Source organism: Malaclemys terrapin, chromosome 1 (assembly GCF_027887155.1).
Source record: "Malaclemys terrapin pileata isolate rMalTer1 chromosome 1, rMalTer1.hap1, whole genome shotgun sequence".
In the NCBI taxonomy this organism is placed as follows: Eukaryota; Metazoa; Chordata; order Testudines; family Emydidae; genus Malaclemys; species Malaclemys terrapin.
Window position 1 is genome coordinate 73,358,659 of NC_071505.1, and position 20,273 is coordinate 73,378,931.

General features: G+C 40.9%; 1 protein-coding gene across 8 annotated transcripts in view; it reads right to left on the bottom strand.

Moving 5' to 3' along the window:
* PPFIA2 (PTPRF interacting protein alpha 2) overlaps nucleotides 1–20,273 on the bottom strand; it is a 642,959-nt gene that overhangs the window by 36,554 nt on the left and 586,132 nt on the right. For all 8 annotated transcript variants that reach the window (XM_054027372.1, XM_054027381.1, XM_054027368.1 and 5 more), the window contains one exon: nucleotides 2,474–2,555. In XM_054027372.1, coding sequence (XP_053883347.1) covers nucleotides 2,474–2,555 — 82 coding nt within the window. The remainder of the gene's footprint in view (nucleotides 1–2,473; nucleotides 2,556–20,273) is intronic.

The following is a 20,273-nucleotide window of genomic DNA, read 5'->3' on the forward strand; positions in this document are numbered from 1 at the left end:
TTTGGATATTAGAAGCTGTTTTACCAAGAGAGAAAATGTAGGCATGGAACATTTTTTAAACATGGCATCGGTTAATCCATATGCACCTGGACAGCCATCAGGGACAGATAGAAGCGTGTCTGATTTAACAATCTCCTACATTGAAATGAAATACTCAACATTAGACCTAAACCATCAGGTTGGAAATGTGTACCATGAAGAAAGCTGTGTGATAAATTTCATATGATCGGGGGAAGGGGCGGGGAACCCTAGGATCTACAAAGAGCTAAAAATGCTCAGTATAGAGAAAACTTATTTTTCCACAGGTGCAGACTTGGGTACAACACCTTATCCTTTTGGAATTTCCTCCAAGTCCCCAAGGCTGATGGAGTGCCCTTTTGCATCCTTTTGGGCAGTGTTGTGCCTGGTACCAAGCTGTAGTGCACTAAAACTGCCTGATGCTTCAAGGGATGATCCGGGAGGCAGCTATCTGTAAGGATTACTTGGCATGTTTCATTAGAATAGGGGCTATGAAAAGGCAAAATGGGAAGATTCCTCCTCTCCCTCCAGTATTTGCTTCAGATGTAGACCTAATATGATATTCTGTCAAGCATTACAACATTCACTAATGCAGGACTTCTCAAAATGACTGAAAATATCACCGAATTGTTCTCAAATCTTATGAAAATTCCCATTTTTACCATATTAAAAATCAACAAGTAAAAACTGGAAATTTTGCATGAAAATAGACAGACATAGACTTTACTCTTGGATGTCACTGAGTTTTATACTGTCCTTTTCCATAGTAGGAGTGAAATTTTCTGATGGTTTGTCACTGGTACCACTGTAACTTGCTCATCATCATAGTCTGTCAGGGGACCAGTTACTTAGCACTAAACCTTGTGAGGATAAATAAAAATTCTCAGCTATATGGAGGCCTAAACCACACTTCAAGAATACTAACCCTTCTGGCTGCAATTCAGTGATTTTAAAAAACCATATCATTCATTGTTTTTGAAAATGAAGACATTCTGAAGAGCCAGACTGGGACAGGTGCACAAAGGGTCGGGAGGAGGGCAAATAGCCCACACCTCAGATGGCCTACATAATGGGACGCTACCATCGCAGTTCCAGTGCCCAGGGGAGTTTAGTCAGATCCTCCATATGCCCCATGAGGCGTAGAGTGCTACAAAGAGGATGGGGAGAGTCTGGGAGGAAATGGATCCCTGTCTCTCCATCATACACTGGTCTACAAAAGAGCACTGTAGGGAGCAGGCTGTGCTGAAATATGGTATATCAAGAAGCTTAGGGAGAGATTGGGTCTCCTTTTGATGCACAGTCCCCTCTTTGAAGTGCCCCACACCACACATACAGGACTGAGTTTTAAAGCACTATCTAAACCCAGTTAAATTGCCATGTAAAGTTTAATAGGGACATGTACGCAGATTGAGTCCAGGGCCCAGATATAGAATTGTCAGCACAACTTAGCCAAAGGACTATGAAAAAATTATGCATAGCTTCATAATGCATCTTCTCTCATATTTTCTATACATGTATTCTTTAAATAAATTAGATTTTTCTCCTTTTCAGACTCTCTCCAAGCCAAACACTCCACTTAGTTTGCACTTAAACAGCTCCTTAGAACAGAAGACAGCAATTTGGAAAGGAGAGTGGCCTAAGTTTGAGTTCTTTACTTCTGTAGAACTTGATTCAAAGTTAAAGGGTAAGAAGGAGTGTGCAGGTCTTAATCAGCTCTATAGCAGACACTTATCTACTTCAGAAACAACCACTTAGTGTGACACAAATAGTGTCTCGGAAAGTGTAGACCCATTGTTCCAAGCAAGGAGGATGCAGATCAAGATTGAGACACTTTATCAGCATTAGTTTAGGAAGCTCACAGCTCTTAAGATTTATCCAAGCTATACACATATATATTACACACCAAATAACTATGTTTAAAGGATACTAAGATGACAGTCAAGCAATGAAAATTTAGCAAATGCCAGTATTAAGTTTGCCTTAATTTGCCCGCCTTGTACTTATGCATTATGAAAAGTCTTTAAATTATATGACTACATACTATTTGTGAGGGTAAGATCCTCTACACATATTTGCCACTCGGGGAAATAAGAGAGACAGACACACTCTGAAAGTGGGTTTCCTAGACATTTACTGACAGAGGAATATTGAGAGTCAGGAACCCAGTGTTCAATTGCAGTTTTTCTAGGGTAGCATTCTTCAGAGGTAATAAACCTTTTTTTTTGCCCCCATTCCATCCAACCTGCCTCTATCTCCCTCTCGGCCCTTTCTGTCTCAACCCCTCATCCTTTATCCACCTGCAGCTGGCAGTGATACTACAGCTAATAGAAAATAAGAAAAGGAAACATTCAAACTTTCTTTCCAAATACTGTCTCTCAGAGTTTGGGAGGGTAACATAAATACAGAAGTTCTGTGAATAAGATCCATGTTTCCAAGTTCTCCTCTTAACACTTACCTCCAGCCACGCAACCACTGTAGGCCCGTCCCACTGTGCAAAAGGCAATCCCTTTCTCCGAGCTTCTTCCAGAAGTTCATGCCTAAAAGTGTATCATAAAGTGTTAAGTGGGTGGCAGTACCTGGGACAGCAGAGATACACTTATACTTCCAAGGCTAAATGCAACAGTAATGCAGCACAATAACTCTCCTCATTTAATGACAGGTTTCAGAGTAACAGCCGTGTTAGTCTGTATCCGCAAAAAGAAGAACAGGAGTACTTGTGGCACCTTAGAGACTAACACATTTATTAGAGCATAAGCTTTCGTGGACTACAGCCCACTTCTTCGGATGCATATAGAATGGAACATATATTGAGGAGATATACCTCAATATATATGCATCCGAAGAAGTGGGCTGTAGTCCACGAAAGCTTATGCTCTAATAAATGTGTTAGTCTCTAAGGTGCCACAAGTACTCCTGTTCTCCTCATTTACACCAATAACCTTGTTAAAGTATTTAAGCCTAAGTAAAAGCAGTTCCTTGCCTTTTTTGAACATATTCTTTTCTCTATCCCAAACTTTTTTCTCTTTCTGTTCTAGGACTCGTTTTTTCTTGGACTAGGACTCCTTTGATAATGCCTAACATGTAAAGGAAATACTTTTGTATTTTAAGTTTCAACATTTCTGGATTGCATATAGAAATATACCATAGAGAAGACATCCATTATACAATTTTGTTACACGTTTTGACACACTTCATTGGATAAGCATTGTGATAATTTATCAACGATATGTGAATCATTATAATGGTGGCCAGCTCCAGATCCAAATTCTGCACCTGCCATCTCCCCTGGACTTCAAAGACTGTGGAACCCGTCACTCCACAGTAAGAATTTGGCTTTTGCAGCTTTTAAAACAAAGAGTATAACATCACATTTAATATAACGGTATTGAATATCATACAGATTATATACATTTTAAATCTATTAAAAAATCAGGAAAATGCTAGCTTTCTATTTCACCCATATTAAATAATTTGATCACGCACACAAAAAAATCCTTTTGCACAGGGGAAAGGATCAACAGGATATTGCAGGGGGCACAGAATTCATCACATAGCCCCTCTAAAACCTGTTTTTTATAACCAAAGTATTTCTGTCAGCCTCCCACTGAGAGGAGCAGAGAAGGCAGGTTCTCAGCAGTAATGGAAACAAATTAGATAAGGACTATGCTAATGTAACATTAAAATTTGCTGACAACACCTCATAAGAAAGGAAATTTAAAGTGATAATATTGATTTTGCTTCCTTGTCCTTTATTGTTGCAGTCTACGTGGTTCAGAGATCCCCCAACAACGCTTCTTTGCCTTAGTAGCTCTTCACATAGGGATCTTGAAAAACTGTGGCACAATGAAGCAGAGATAAAGGTGAGAGAATGACCCTGTTTTTTCAAGAAATAAACTTGGGGTTCCCAAATCATGAAGGGTCAGATTCTGTTACTTGTGCTCCTACTGAGTATCCTCTTATTCTGTAAATTACTCCATTGTAATCAATGGAGTAACACTTTCAGATAGATGCTATTCAGTGAGTGAGCGTTTCAGAATCTGGCTCTAGTAGAAGGGGAGAAAGATTGATTAAGACCTGCATACCTCTTTGTCTTGATAATCTAATTTTTTATTTGAATCAAGTTATCTAGCAGTGACAAACACAAAGTACTTATGTCACCGTCCTTTCCAAATTTATGTCTTCAGTTCTATGGAACTGTTTAATTTCTTAAATGACAACTTTCAGGTACAATGCAAGTTTTTTAGATACCCAAAAGTCAGAGTTTATAGGTGAAATCAGCTGCTTAAATACCTAAATTCCCTAAATTATTTTGCATCCAGAAGAAGAGTCCATTTTTGAAAATCTGGCCTTACAACTGTTTCAGGTTTCTGTATTTCTCCGATAGCTATAGATAACACCATTGACATCTGACAACACTTTTCAATCAAAATCAACCTCTCAGCACACACACTATCCTCTGCTACAGGGAGTTTTGCAGTTGCTTGTAGGAAACTGGTTATATAACTGCCACTTGCTATCCAAGTCCTTTTCCTGAATCCCAGCTAGGCCAAGGAGACCTGGGGAGCTGGGCCAAGGAGCCCAAAACTACCAGTAAAAAAGTCAGTTAACTGCTTGGTGCATAAGGATGGCGTTTACTCTCTGTGGGTGGCAGGTGGAAGTGAGAGTTTCCTGCTCCAATTTTCCAGAGAGGGTGGAGTGCAACACTGTTGTTGCACAGGTTCTACCCCATAACTGGAGTATGAGAACACTCAACCACCCCTCTCCCCATCATCAGTGTGAGCTTCCTCAGTGCTCAGCGGTATGTGAGTTGGGGGGAACTTCGGTCTAGGAGGCAAATTTGGGCTTGTTAGATCTCTTTTTAAACCCATGGTTGAACTCTGGAATTGAAGTGCCAGGAAAAGAGACATGATCTTTAGGCCCCAGAGCCCCTTTACAATGTCTTTCCCCTGAACAACTCACTTCCTCCACCCTGGAATATCAGAGAAAGTATTGAGCATGTTCAGTATATCTCTGGTGTGATTCCCATGAGCTCAGTTGCCATACGGTAATCAGACCGGAGTCAGGTTTGGGCTCTCAGTTTAGCATTATGCTGCCGCTTCTGAGGGAGATATTCTCCCCTGGAGTAGCGAAGAGCCTCTATAGTTGCATGGTCAGTCAGACTTGTGGCGGTACTTATGGGAGAGCAGCTCTGGATATTGCTTTTGGCTGAACAGAACAGTCCAAAATCTGAATTTCTTATACTCCTGGCTACGGCTATCAGTGACATCACACATAATCCTGAGGTTCTTGGAAGGCACAGCAGGGGAGGGAGGAAAATGATTATAAATAATTTTAGTTGTAATTTTAAAATCTATTATTCAGTCAAATATTGTATTAAGGTGAAATTTACCCTTGGGCAGAGTGCCAGCACAAGACCAAAGCCTCACTTAATGATTTGGGATCTTAAAGAAATCTTTATTTATTTATTTATTTAGAAGGATTGAAATTTATATTTAAAAGCTCAGATAATAATTTCCTTTTCCTTTATAGTTTTGCCCAAAACTCACGAAATGCAAATTTTATTTAAGTTGAATTTCCCCTTTTTTTAAAAAAAACCCTGTGGTTTAAATATGTACGATTTTATATTATATAATATGAAATTATAAACTATGTCACTTAGGCTGTCTACAGGGTTCGAACCTTGGATCTGCAGAACTAAAAGCAAAGCCTCTATTACTCCATATAAAAGCAGCAATTTCTTAGGTGATAGCTGTAGTAGATTCTTATCCTCTTATATGAATCAGCCACTGGAGGGGGACAAAGATCCACACTTTGTTAGAATGGGTTACAAAAATGAGTATGATGCAAATTAATTAATAAACTATGTATAATTTTGATAAAAAGTAAATATAATTTTTATATGGAGACATACTATTTCATAGAACTAGAAGGGACCTTGAAAGGTCATTGAGTCCAGTCCCCTGCCTCCACAGCAGGACCAAGCACTGTCCCTGACAGATTTTTGCCCTAGATCCCTGAATGGCCCCCTTAAGGATTGAACGAACAACCCTGGGTTTAAAAGGCCAATGCGCAAACCACTGAGCTATCCCTCCCCCTGTAATAATATAGGTAATATAACTAAAATAGCAACTTCCAGTATTTATGAATAATATGACTCTTCTGCAGTGATTGTAGGTCTGCAGCAAATTTTCAAACCAAAATTCCTTGGCTATTTCAAAGTCAAGTTTAAAAAAAATCAAAATCAAGATGTTAGAAACAAGATTGTGTTATATAAGAGGTCACAGTAGCTGATGGCTTTATAATCTCTGAATCTATTAAAGCGGTTTTCACTTGAGAATACATTAGTTTATTTTACAGTATAAACTTCTTGCAAAAAGAATCAGATAATTTTCCAATGAATCTGTAATTTTTCATTACAATGTGGAAATGGCTAAAATTGTGTGCAATTTTCCTACCACCAGGGTAATAAGAGCTATAAACCAGTTCACATACATTTAGATGCCATTTTGGGAGAAAAATGTATACACTACACTTCATCAAAGTAGTTTATGAGGCCATGAAGTTATTCTAAGCAAAACCCACAAATTAGTGACTGAGAGGAAGGGGCCCGTGGCTCCAGAGGGTAGCCTACTGATGGCTCCGCAGATGGACAGAGAGGCCCCCGGTTACAGGAAGCTACAACTGCAGCTGCCTCCTCCCTGCCTAGTTAAGCAACTGATCATTAGGGGAGGAACAGTGAATGTGCTCAGCTGCATTAATAACAGCCTCAGACTGTTTCCCTCTGCTGGGGCTTACAGTTGGTGGGGAGAAATGTAGTGTTCCCCTCCCTAATCTGAAAGGTGGGGAGGAGCTGGCAGATGTCAGAGAAAGCACTATATACCGTTACACTATGTCACTTGTTTGTATCTTTAGGCAGATACAGGACTTTCCTTGCTTTCCTATCTAATTTTTGACAACATGTGCAACCAATATGGTAAGGAGAATTGATATTAATTAGACTTTACTGTAAGAGGTAGTTTGCATATAATATTATCTAAAAGGGTTTGCAAGCACTGGAATGATTACAAAATGAATTAATATTTTTAGATATTATTATTTAAGAATAAAATCCCCTTTATTTAAGACACTGTGGGAGTAACTGTAATATGAATGTAGGACTGGAAGGGACCTTGACAGGTCATCTAATCCAGTCCCCTGCACTGAGGAAGGACTAAGTATTAGGGACCATCGCTGACAAGAGTTTGTCTAACCTGCTCTTAAAAACCTCCAATGACAGAGATTCCCACAACCTCCCTAGATAATTTGTTCCTGTGCTTAATGAGCCTTATAGTTAGGTAGTTTTTCCTAGTATCTAACCTATATCTCCCTGCTACAATTTATGCCCATTACTTTCTGTCTTCAGTGGATAAGGAGAACAATTTATCACACTCCTCTTGATAACATCCTTTTATGTACTTGAAGATTGTTATCATGTCCCCTCTTGGTCTTCTCTTCTTCAGACTAAACAAACCCAGTTTTTTCAATCTTTCCTTGTAGGTCATGTTTTCTAGGCCTTTAACCCATGTTTGTTGCTCTCCTATAGACTTTCTCAAATTTGTCCGCATCTTTCCCAAAGGACACAGTACGCCAGTTGAGGCTTATCAAGGCTGAGTAGAGTGGAATAATTACTTCTCATGTCTTGCTTACAACACCCCTACTAATACATCACAGAAAGACATTTGTTGTTTTGAAACAGTATTACACTGCTGACTCATCTTTAATTTGTGATCCTCTACAACCCCCAGATCACTTTCTGCAATACTCCTTCCTAGACAGTCATTTCCCATTTTGTATTTGTGCAGCTGATTGTTCCTTCCTAAGTGTAGTTCTTTGCATTTGTCCTTATTGCATTTCATCCTATGTATTTCAGACCATTTTGACATTTTGTCAAGATAATTTTGAATTCTAATCCTGTCCTCCAAAACTCTTCCAACTCTTCCCAGTTGGTATGGTCCACAAATTTTATAAGTGTACTCTCTATGCCATTATCTAAATAATTTATTATTGCGTCATTAACTATCTTCTACTGTGCTAGATAGGCAGGGCTGGCTCCAGCATTTCTGCTGCCCCAAGCAAAAAAAAAAAAAAAAGAAGCCGCGATTGGCGGCGGCAGTTCAGTGGAAGGTCCTTCGCTCCTAGAGGGAGTGAGGGACCTGCCGCCCCCCGAATTGCTGCAGGTGCCACCCCTCTCCCTTGGCTGCCCCAAGCACCTGCTTGTTAAGCTGGTGCCTGGAGCCGGCCCTGTAGATAGGTGTTGCAAGCTAAGGAAATTATATGAAAGTGGACTTTAGTTAGCCTCTGTCCAAAGCTAGGGTGACTCTTCTGTTAATCTAACATTTTAGAAAGAAGACATGATACAACTGGATATCCTCACTATTGGTGCAATTAGAGAGGGGCACAGTCAGGTGTATCTGGGCTGGCTGGCACAGAATGGTGGTGACATAGAAGTGCAGGCTACCCCCAGCATTGACTTCTCTTCCCTAATCCAAGGAAACTAGTTCACAGGGGCACTATTGTACTGGGCTGTTCTCCCCATCCTGATCCTCCCCAGAGCCCCATGGGACTGTTTAGCATATGTCTATGCTAACACACTCAACATTATTATACTAGGGTTGCCGTTCAGCACTTTGAAACTCCTCTGAAGGGAGCAGTGGCCAGAGTGGACAATATAAGAACTTTGCTGTCAGGGGAGAGATAAAACCCAAGAGATCAGCGCTGACTATGAATGTTCAGGACAACCTGAGATTTAGGGCAGTGTTTTTCAACCTGTGGTCCATGGAGGGGGTCCACAAAAGGCTGTTGTTACCATAGAATAGTGGTTTTCAACCTGTGGTCTACAATCTCCTGGGGGTCAGCAGACTAAGTCTAAGATTTCCAAAGGGGTCCATAATTCCATTTAAAATTTTTTAGGAACCAAAAATGAAAAAAGGTTGAGAACCACTGATTTAGGGGTTTATAATTCATGGAGTTTCTTGCCCACTAAATGTTTTTTTCCTGCATAGGTGATTTTCGAACCCTGTATCACCCGCTGCCAACTGTTCATTGTGTAACAGTAAATGAATGTTATTTAAAAATGAATGACTAAGGAGAGTCTACTCATTGACCTCTCTGTAGGCAAATATTAAAATCTGGATTAAAAACGAAATCTCTAGCTTGATCTTGTTTATAACTGTCACAAAAGTGAGGCTCACCTAATGAGGTGAACAATAAATAGCTGCTCAAGATGACTGACACCTAAATTCAAGTGCAGGAACTATAATACAAAATCTAAACACTTCCATGATGAAACTTGAATTTCAACACACAACTCCATACTTCTGTAAAACAGTAGTAAGATTAGATAGTTCCAGTTGATTTCACATGTGGAGTTCTCAGTAATACCAATTATAATGGCTCTTAATTAAAATTCAATAGCAAATGTGAGGCAAGTTCATAATGAGGCATGTTAAAACAAGACGTAACAACATTTTAATAGTACGGTACTAGTAGTTCTCACTTAGAAACGCTGGCTTGTACACAGAGAAGCTAATTCCCATGAAATGTCACGCATAAAAGTTTTCTAATAAAGATATTGTCTGCAAGTCAAAATGTTTTGTTGAAGACAAAATGCAACAGATTCCCTTTATTATTATTATTATTATTATTATTATTATTATTATTTCCTTTATTATTATTTAACACTGAGTAATGTAAATGGAATTGTTAATTATTGTATTCTTTTAAGTAGAAATATTGTCCAAATTACAACAAGCCTTTATACATATTAGATTTCTGTAAATTAAGATAGATAGAAGATGCTATTCAATGAGAGCAACTTGAGGACTTCAAACCAAGGTGTAAACACAATTGATTCTCCATGGAAAAATAATATTCAAATAAATGAAACAGACAAATGTCCAGGAACTAGTGTCTTGGATTCAAAGCCCTTTGGAATCAGGCAAGAATCTTTCCATTGAACTCGTAGGGCTTTGGCAGAAGGAATTTTTCATTTCTCTGTATTGGTATTTTTTAGCCACTATAGATTTAAAAGGAACTAGAAGCAAACTTGCCATTGCCATATACTTTTGACTTAATCTCTTTTAAAAGGGTCTATATGTATTTTAAATACAATCCTTAATTAAAAATTAAGTTACTTCTTCAAACTCTTGCCCCTTGGCTGACCCTGACTTTAAATAATGCAGTCATCTTTTCTATGTATATGCATATATATATGTATTACTTTGTATAATAGGTGGACTGGGAATGGTGGGCAAGGTTAATTCTTCATGTCTTTGCAAAACTTTTTCCAGTTAACTTTAAAAGAGTTTTCAGGGGAGAATGATTGAAATATTGAAACAAGTAAATGTAAGTAATGATTCAAGCAATAAATAAAAAGTGTTTAAAAACAAAGGGCAAGGGAAGTTTTATTATTTATTTAATATGAGCATAGGTAACATAGTTATGAACAGCATTTTTAAACATTGCTGTAACTGAGGTATATTAGTGCATGTTCTGCAAGCAGAAGAGCTTTATTGCTTTTCTGAAAGCATACATTATGCGAACAGAGGCATATTCTGGAATGCTGAATAGCCATAAAAAATACAGCTCATAACTTTAAATTAGAGCAGCAGAGAATTACTATTAAAAATATAATCAAAACAATAATGAACAAAATAGACTTGCCAAATAGATGACCTTGCAATCTAGTATAAAGTTTACTAGATATTATTAGAGACCCTTGGAGCTTACAGGTTAATTAAATTTTATTAAATCAGGTTTTGTACCAGCATTTCATAGTAATACATTTTAAATTAAAATAGTAACTCCTGTCCTCTACAAGTTTATTTCTGGTCTTCCAATCTTAAAAAAAGCCATAGTTCAGACATAATTAAGAGTCTGTGTACTCTGCATAGAATTTTCTTTTATAAGCTCCATAAATAGTTTGTTTCAGGAAAAACAAAAACCAACATGTTCAATTGATCTAAGAGGAGGAGATGAGGATTTTAAAACTGAAATCAGGAGATCCAATTAAAACAAATGTCCATACTTTAAAAACAAATGAATTGGTGAAAAAGAAAAATAAGCATGAAATTATATAAGCATAAAATGAAAATATTGTTGTTCTATATACAGAGTATGTAGACCCAATGAGCCAATCTATTTTTAAATGGACTGGCATTATCCCCAGGGTAGACTCAGAAGAGTAAGGGCTTCAGGATCAAATCCTGAATTTAATAAAATGAGAAATATTGTGCATTCAATTATTATAAAGTTTTAGAATACCCTGAACATTTGGTTTGGGGTTAGTTCTCTGCATAGGTCTGGTTATATAATTGAAAAGGGAAAAGAAAAAAAGAAAAGAAAACATGGTGCTGAAAATGAACATGTTCAGCAGCCAATGTGATTTAACTTACCCAGATATGCTTTTCATGAGATGAAGAGAGATGGATGGAAAAGAAAAGCACACAAACATTAATGAATATATGTCAATCCATTAAAAAAAATCATGATAGATAAAATAATAGCACAATCACAAATATGGCAAATCTCACTAGGAAACAGACCTTCCACTAATTTATTTAAAAAGATATATGCCCCTGTAACAAATAAATTTGTTAGTCTCTAAGGTGCCACAAGTACTCCTGTTCTTTATGCCCCTGTGTGGATTTTTAAACCGAGATAATAGCAGTTATAATTAAATTGGCATCTGTTACTTATTAGAAACCTCTTAGCACAACAGACCTACAATAAATGTTAGAGCCAGAAGGTCTGACAACACAACACATGTTGGATACTATTCACAAACAAATGCAAGTTGTCCCAGCTTTCATCATTCATAACCTTTTGTGCAATGGAATGTTATGTATATTTTGATTAGTGTTTTTACACACAAACGCATTTAGATACAAACAATGTGGATTTAGCCACTTAGCAAATTACCACAGAAGAATCTCCAGCCACACACACAGAAAATACACAGCAAAGTGTGAACCAGGATTTGCTTTCTTGCCTATTACATCAAAAAAAAAACAAAACAAAAAAAAAAACCCAACCCAAAATAAAATGGTCTAAGTTGTGTTTTCTGAAACATTACAGGAAATGTCAGCATCACTTAGGGCTGGATTCTGCTATCCTTACTCATGCTGAGTAGTACGTAACTCTGTGACTAGTCTGATTGGTGTGAGATGAGTTGTCATAGTGATTTAAGCAGCTTTGCATTCTATGTAAGGTGTTATTCCATGTAAGGATAGCAGCATCTGGCCCCTTACTGAGGTTATGGAATTTTACTTCCAGTTCATAATGAGACTATATATAAGAGCATGCTGAGTTATGTATGGTTGTAAAACAGCTACGAGTCTCCAAAAAACATGGACAGAGAAATATCACTTAAAGGACTGTGCACCAATCACACCATACATTTGAGCTTATTTTCCTGTTGACACAAGTGTGTAAAGTTACACAGACTCAAAGGCGAGCTCATAAAAATAGTTTCTGGATGAATGACATTGCCCACTAGCCAATAACCCTGCTAAACATGCAGAAAACCCACGTGCTACCAACATAATTTCCAAAGGTGTCTATTGCAGAGCCAAGATGCCACCATTGGTAATATAATTTCCCCAGCGTACCATCTGTATCTTATGATTGTCATTCAGTAAAGAAAGAGAGAACCCATGTCCCATATGTGACGTTACACTTCATAATGTTTTACGGAAATATGTTTATGAGTGTGAATATCATGTAACTGGAATATGCTTTATGCAAAAGGTCTCTTTTAAGGTATCATTACAAAGCTTATGACCTACTGAATATGTTCATCCTATTTGTATGCATGTACCATCCTTGTATCTGAAACTAGAAATATGAAGTATGACTCTGAGGTCCTATTGTAACTATGCAAAGTGTGGGCCATTAATGGTGGTTTAGAATCTTGATGGCTTCCATTGACTAGGACAATTGGTTGTAAATGGTTTATTTACCTGCAACCTTTCCTGTGTTCCTGTGAGCTAGTCCAGGAAGAATGGAGGCTGGGGTCTCATAGGACATGTGAACATGTCACCTGATACTGGAATCCATCTTAAATTTGGTACTTTTCCATTTAGAAGAAGGAGTGGGGACCCAGAAAGACAAAAGATTCCCGCCTTGTGCCAAAGCTGTAAAAGGGGGTGGAACAGGACAAAGGGCGCTGCCAGTCATGAGAAAACCTCTAGTTTCCACCTAAGATGTCTGCTGAAACTAACAAGAACTGTACCAGAGGAAAAGATTGGGCCCAGACTAGGAAGGAGTTTAGTCTGTGAAAAATGCTTATTGGAACATCTCTGAGGATGAGATTTTACCTGTAATCATTTTCTTAATGTATTAGGCTTAGACTTGCATGTTTTTGCTTGGTGACTTACTTTGTTCTGTCTGTTATTAATTGAAACCGCTTAAATCCTACTTTTTATTCTTAATAAAATTACTTTTGTTTATTATTGAACCCAGAGTAAGTGATTAATACCTGGGGGAGCAAACAGCTGTGCATATCTCTCTATCAGTGTTATAGAGGGCAAACAATTTATGAGTTTACCCTGTATAAGCTTTGTACAAGGTAAAACAAATTTATTTGGGGTTTGGATCCCATTGAGTCTGGGTGCTGGAGTCAGGTAACCTGCAGAGCTGTTTTCACTTAAAGCCTGCAGCTTTGGGGGCGTGAACCAGACCTGGGTCTGTGTTGCAGCAGGCTAGCCTGTCTGGCTCAACAAGGTAGGGTTCTGGAAGTCCCAAGATGGCAGGGAAAACGGGCTCAGAGGTAATCTCAGCACATCAGGTGACAGTCCCAAGGGGGTCCCTGTGACAGAACCCATCACAACAAGCCTGAATAACATCTACACAATCTTACAATACTGTATTTCATGGGGAGCTGGAGATGAGATCCAGACAAAACACACAGTAGTTGGTAGGGGGGAAGAGGCCAAGAAATAAAGTTTTTGTTTCAAGTGTGTGTGGGGGGGGGGGGCAGGGGGGGTGAAGAGAGAGGATGGGCAAGAGAAGGAGAAAAATGGGAAGAAAGTGGGAGTAAATGACAAAAGGGTGAGGTACGGAGAGTTTTGGGGCAAGAGGACAGACAGATAGGGAGGATGAAGAAAGTGGGTAAAAGAAATAGAGAAATAAATACATATTTGTACAATTCCTAAATTAATGGACCCACCATTAGACTTGAAAGTAGAGACATGAAGTGTAACATTTGGGAGAAGATTCTCTGCATTGCTCTACTCTGTGGGGACTGACCTTAAAGCTCTAGCTGGAGATAACTCTACTGTGGTGGAGTTCCCAGCATCCAAAAGCCAGCATAGCGCATTCCCTATGATAGGGGAGGCTAGATGACTGTCAGGCTGCTCTAACCTGCCCCCTGAACCAGACAGAGAATAAGGGAAGATAAATTGGCTTCCTCATGGCATCCCACTCTACAGAAACTCTGGGTCCTTAAATTTTAGCTCTCTAATTTTCCTAAGAAAACTTTTTATCCCCATTTTAATGAAGGAAGACAAGGACCTTCCTTGATCATATTTCAGCTTGTTGGAAATAATATCTAATACTTCTTTTTTTGGCGGGAGGGGAGTTTCCTGCTGTCTTTCGTCTCTTTCTCCCTTATTCCCGTAGTCTCCCATCCTATGAAGGGACTGACATGGCAGGACTTTTGTGTCTGTACGGTGTCCCGTTGATGGCAGAATCAGGATTTAAGGCACAGTTGGATCCACGAGTACACACTTACATCCATGAGGGTCCTTCCACTGAAGTCACTGGGATGCTGCATGAGTGCTTGCCCTACCAGCATAGATCAGATTGCAGGGTTGAGGCCTTGTTTTGCTTTTCTTACTTGTGTCTAGCTCAGAAATTGCTGTTAGTTGAGGTAAGCCTCCTTATACTGTATAGGGAGAAAGGATTCAAACATTTGGCAAGAGGGATCTCTGTGTCCCTCTGTTTATTTTTCACAAACCCTGTATTCAAAAGGAAACAGTTTTCCATAAGTAGGAAGAATGAAATTATGTACTGCTTTCATTGGAATTTGAAAGAAATATAGAACCCGACTGCCTTCCACTCCCACCGCGCTCTGAGTGGACTCAGCTGCAGCGGGCAGATCCTGGGTGCTTCGCTGCTGAGCGGGGAGTAACTCTGGCAGGCACTAGAGTGCTGGGACTGGTACACACTTCGGGGGGGGGACAATAACCCTGCATGTCCCTCTCCCTAGTCTCTGCATGAGGCTGGCCCCACCAACACCCACTGCACCCCATTTTCCTGCCACCCACTGCTTTGCGCCCTGGGCGGCTGCTCCGCTCATCCTGCCCTGGTTACAGCTCTGCACTCTGGGTACATCTACACGGCAATTAAAAAATCCACGGCCGTCCTGTCCCAGCTGACTCAGGCTCACGGGCTCAGGCGAAGGGGCCATTTAATTGTGATGTAGACATTCGGGCTAAAACTGGAGCCCAAGCTGTAGGACCCTGTGAGGTGGGAGAGGTCCCAGAGCTTGGGCTGCAGCCCACCCTGAACTTCTACATTGCAATTAAACAGACTCTGAGCCCAAGCCCCGTGATCCTGAGTCAGCTGGCTTGGGCCAGCTGTGGGGTTTTAATTGTAGTGTAGACATTCTCTTGACACATTTCCCAGACCTGAAGAGGAGCTCTGTGTAAGTTCGAAAGCTTGTCCCTGTAACCAACAAAAGTTGGTCCAACAAAAAATATTACCTCACCCACCTTCTCTCTTTAATATCATTACATTTGTAAGTGTACAGTATTTTAATGAAAGCAATTACTATTTTGGGTACAGGAAAGAGACGGTCCCCCCAATATCTAATTTAGCATCACATATTAATAATATTAAGGGAAAATATTGGTAGAGGCTTTACTGACTGTTTCAGAAAGATACTTCAATAAATGGAGGGAAAATATGTTTTGAAATGGAACTAACTTGAAAGAAAAAAAGTTCTTATTTACATAAAACAAAAATTAGACCCTGATCCTGCAAGGAGAACAGTATGGGTTCATGAATGCAATGTCTCACTGACTTCAACAAGGCACTCTGTGGTTCTCCTAACCCAGGGGTGGGCAAACTATGGCCCGTGGGCCGCATCCAGCCCGTCAGCCATTTTAATCTGGCCCTCAAGTTCCTGCTGGGGAGCGGGGTCTGGGGCTTGCCCTGCTCCGGCACTCCAGAGGAGCAGAGTCAGGGGCCGTTCCGTGCGGCTCCCAGAAGCAGCGCCATGTCTCCCCTCTGGCAGTCAGGGGGCTCTGCTCCACATGCTGCCCCAGCCCCAAGCGCCGCCCCTGCAGCTCCCATTGTCCAGGAACGACAGCCAATGGGAGCCGCAGGGGCGGTGCCTGAGGACGGGGTAGCACGCAGCAGAGCCACCTGGCCGCACCTCTGCGTAGGAGCCCGAGTGGGGACATGCTGCTGCTTCCGGGAGCCACTTGAGGTAAGCATGGCCTGGAGCCTGCACCCCAAACCCCTCATCCCCAGCCCCACCCCAAAGCCTGCACCCCCAGCTGGAGCCCTCACCCCCCCGTGCCCTAACCCTCTGCCCCAGCCCTGATCTCCCTCCGGCCCTCTGAACCCCTTCATCCCAGCCCAGAGCATCCTCCTAACCTCAAACCCCTCAACCCCACCCCCACCCCAGAGCCCGCACCCCCCAAGACCCCACCCCAGCCCGGAGCCCCCTCCCGCACCCTGAACTCCTCATTTCTGACCCCACCCTTAGTCCACACCCCCAGCCAGAACCCTCCCCCCTCCCCCACACCCCAACCCCAATTTCGTGAGCATTCATGGCCCATCGTACAATTTCCATACCCAGATGTGGCCCTTGGGGCAAAAAGTTTGCTCACCCCTGTCCTAGCCCGACTGGGGCCACAGAATGCACTTTTTTTATGGCAACAAGAGGTATTGAATGCATCTTTTGTTTGCAAAAAGGGGAAAAAAGGCTTGGGAGCTCTTACATCAAACGATTCGTCATGAGAGCAGATACAAAGGAAAGAAATTAAATGAAGGACAATTAAAAATAATAAGGCATGAAATAAAAATTATTCTTAAGGACTAATACACAACAAAGAATGCACACTTACAGGATAATAGGTTTTTATAAATGTTACAAATATGAGAACATTTAGATGGCTGGCAATTACAAAGAGCTTAATTAATGCAATTTTGATTAATTTTAAAAAATGCATGTAATTAACAACATCATTAGGAAAAGCACTTTTATACTGCAGTGGGCAAAGAGAGTTTTTCCACTTAAGAATGTACTAAACCAAATTCTGCTCTCAGTCACACCTATAAAACCCCACTGAAGTTACAGGAGTTGTATATGTGTATAGCTGAGAGCATCAGATCATCTAGTCCAGGGGTTGGCAACCTCTGGCACGCGGCTTGCCGGGGTAAGCACCCTGGCAGGCCGGGCCAGTTTGTTTATCTGCCGCATCCACAGGTTCGGCCGACCGTGGCTCCCACTGGCTGCGGTTCGCCGCTCCAAGGCAATGGGGGCAGCGGGAAGTAGCGCGGGCCGAGTGATGTGTTGGCCGCTGCTTCCCACTGCCCCCATTGGCCTGGAGCGGCGAACCATAGCCAGTGGGAGCCGCGATCGGCCGAACCTGCGGACACGGAAGGTAAACAACCTGGCCTGGCCTGCCAGGGTGCTTACCCTGGCGAGCCACGTGCCAGAAGTTGCCGACCCCTGATCTAGTCTGACCTCTTGTATATCACAGGCAATTCATTTTCACCCAGTTACCTCTGTTTTGAGCCCAATGCCTTGTGGTTGATTAAAGCATAACTTCCAGAAAGGCATCTAGTCTTCATTTGAAGACCTCAAGAAAAGGAGAATTTACCACTTCCGTTGGCAGTTTGTTCCGATGGTAGTTAGTCACCATCTCTGTTAACATTTTTTGCCTTAATTCTAATTTGAATTAATCTGTTTTCAGTTTCTAGCTATTTGCTCTTATTATGCCTTTCTCCACTAGATTAAAGAGACCTTTAGTACCCAGTATTTTCTCCTTGCCATGGTACTTATACACTGTAATCAACTCATTTCTCAATCTTCTTTTTGAGCTCCTTAAGTGTCTCAGTGTAAGGCATTTTCTCTAGCCCTGAAATCATGTCTGTGTTTCTTTTCTACATCCTCTCCCAATTTTTCAAGAAATTAAACAATAGAAAAATCAGCAAAAGGAAAGAAAAGGAATTTAGCACTATTAGGAATGTAACTAGGCAACAATCCTTTTTGCTCTATAAAAAGAAAAATGAAACTAAATAACAAAGTCTCCCTTTTATTTAACATGGAAATTGTTCTTTCTTGATATGTGCATTCCTGTAATAAATTATGATTAGTTTGTGACTAGACTCAGCCAAGCTGCAGTATTTCTGGATTAAAGGCTAAAAAATTGTTAGTGAAATAATGAAGATTTATGAACAGATATAGGTATCTGGTATAGCAAACACAGAGTTTCTATGAATATAGGGAGTTTTGTAGAGTGGATCAGTCAGTCCTTGATCTTGCAACGACTTATGCATATGTGTAAACATGTGCATAAGTCTCTGCATGATCAAGGCTTTTTTTTTTTGCTGCCTGCGTTAAAAGCAAAAACTTGCATTTTGCAAATACAAAGCCTAATTGTGGATTGTGTAATTAACTAGAATAAGGGTTCCAAAAACATATCCACGGTATGGAATATTTTCTATATCTATTCTCCTTGGTAAATATGAACTTTAATGTTCAAGCCTATTTTGGGGCATGGAGTATAGACTGAAGGTTTAGATTACTGTTTAAAAAATCATTTTAAAAAATCAGAATGAGAATATTGTCATTCAGATTGAAGCCAAACAAAAGCAGAGGAAAAACAAGGTCAGCTCTTGACCTTGACCTTGACTCACCCTAGTGTTCCTGTTAGACTAAGGACTAGGACAGTACAACAAAATGTAGTAAGGGCGAACTGATTGTTATGAGGACACCTCTGCCTGTAGGTAATATTGTGGCTTCTGTTCTAAGACTGATATTGACAGATGCATCACAGAGCACAAGCAATATGTCATCTTCAGAGTTGGAACTTATCAGTGCGCTCTGCGGAAGGGGTGGTTGATTTATACAGACAACTTTGGTAATATGGGGAATAATTCAGCCAGAGGATCTGCTGAAGGAGTACCAGATGAGACTGTTTGAGGCTATGATAGCAGTGCATATGAGGTGACCTCCACCTCCGTATGGGAGATCAGCCTACTTAAACCATGCCTTATGCTAGCCCTCTCTACAGGAGCAAATTAAATGACCCTCTCTGTAGTAGAGAGTGCACAGACAAGTTGGAAGCATGGAGTTGCAAGTCAGTGTAGGTGGAGGAACTTTTTAAACATAATAACTTTTTATTTTTATAGCTAATTATACATTTAAACAAGAATTTTAATACTATTTTATATTTGACAGGTTTTCTATTTTAAAATATAAATTGCCAAAGTTAAGTCTCTAATTAATGTTTGTAAGTAATTTTATGCACATAATGTGCCATTATGTAGATAATGGTTGACTGCTTACATGTTTACCAGTTCGTGCATGAAAATAGATAGTTATTTGTTTTTTGTAATGCCATATCGTGGAAATGTAGATAAAGTGACTACATTTGAAATTTGACCCTAGATGACTGTAGTATTAATTCGATATAACTGTCATTACTGAAACCTGGTGGCAGAGCCGTCCCTTGAGTCAGGCGAATCAGGGCAACCGCCCCAGGCTCTGCGCTTTGGGGGGTCCCGCATGCAGGAGTGGGCAAGCTGGCTGAGGCGGCGAACAGGGAGGTGGGCAGGCAGGCGGGGAGGAAGAGCCCCCCTACCAGAACCTCCCGCTCCCTCCCAGCACCTACCGCCTGCCACGGATCAGATGTTTCACAGTGTCAGGAGGTGCTGGGGGCGGGGGAGGAGCAAGGGTGCAGCATGCTTGGGGGAGGGGGTGGAACTGGATGGGGAAGAGGCGGGGCGGGAAAAGGCAGGGTGGGGGTGGGGCCTTGGGGGAAGGGGTGGAGTGGGGGCAGGGCCTGGGCGGAGCCAGGGGGAGCATCCCCCCACAGCAGATAGGCACCGAGATTCTAATGTCCTGGGCCCCGCACCCACCTAGGGATGGCCCTGTCTGGTGGGATAATTTGTGTGATTGCAATGCTAAAATCTGTTTATAATCTTTTACGAAAGATAGCTAAAAAAGGTATGTTTGGGGGGAGGAGGGGAGAAAGGGG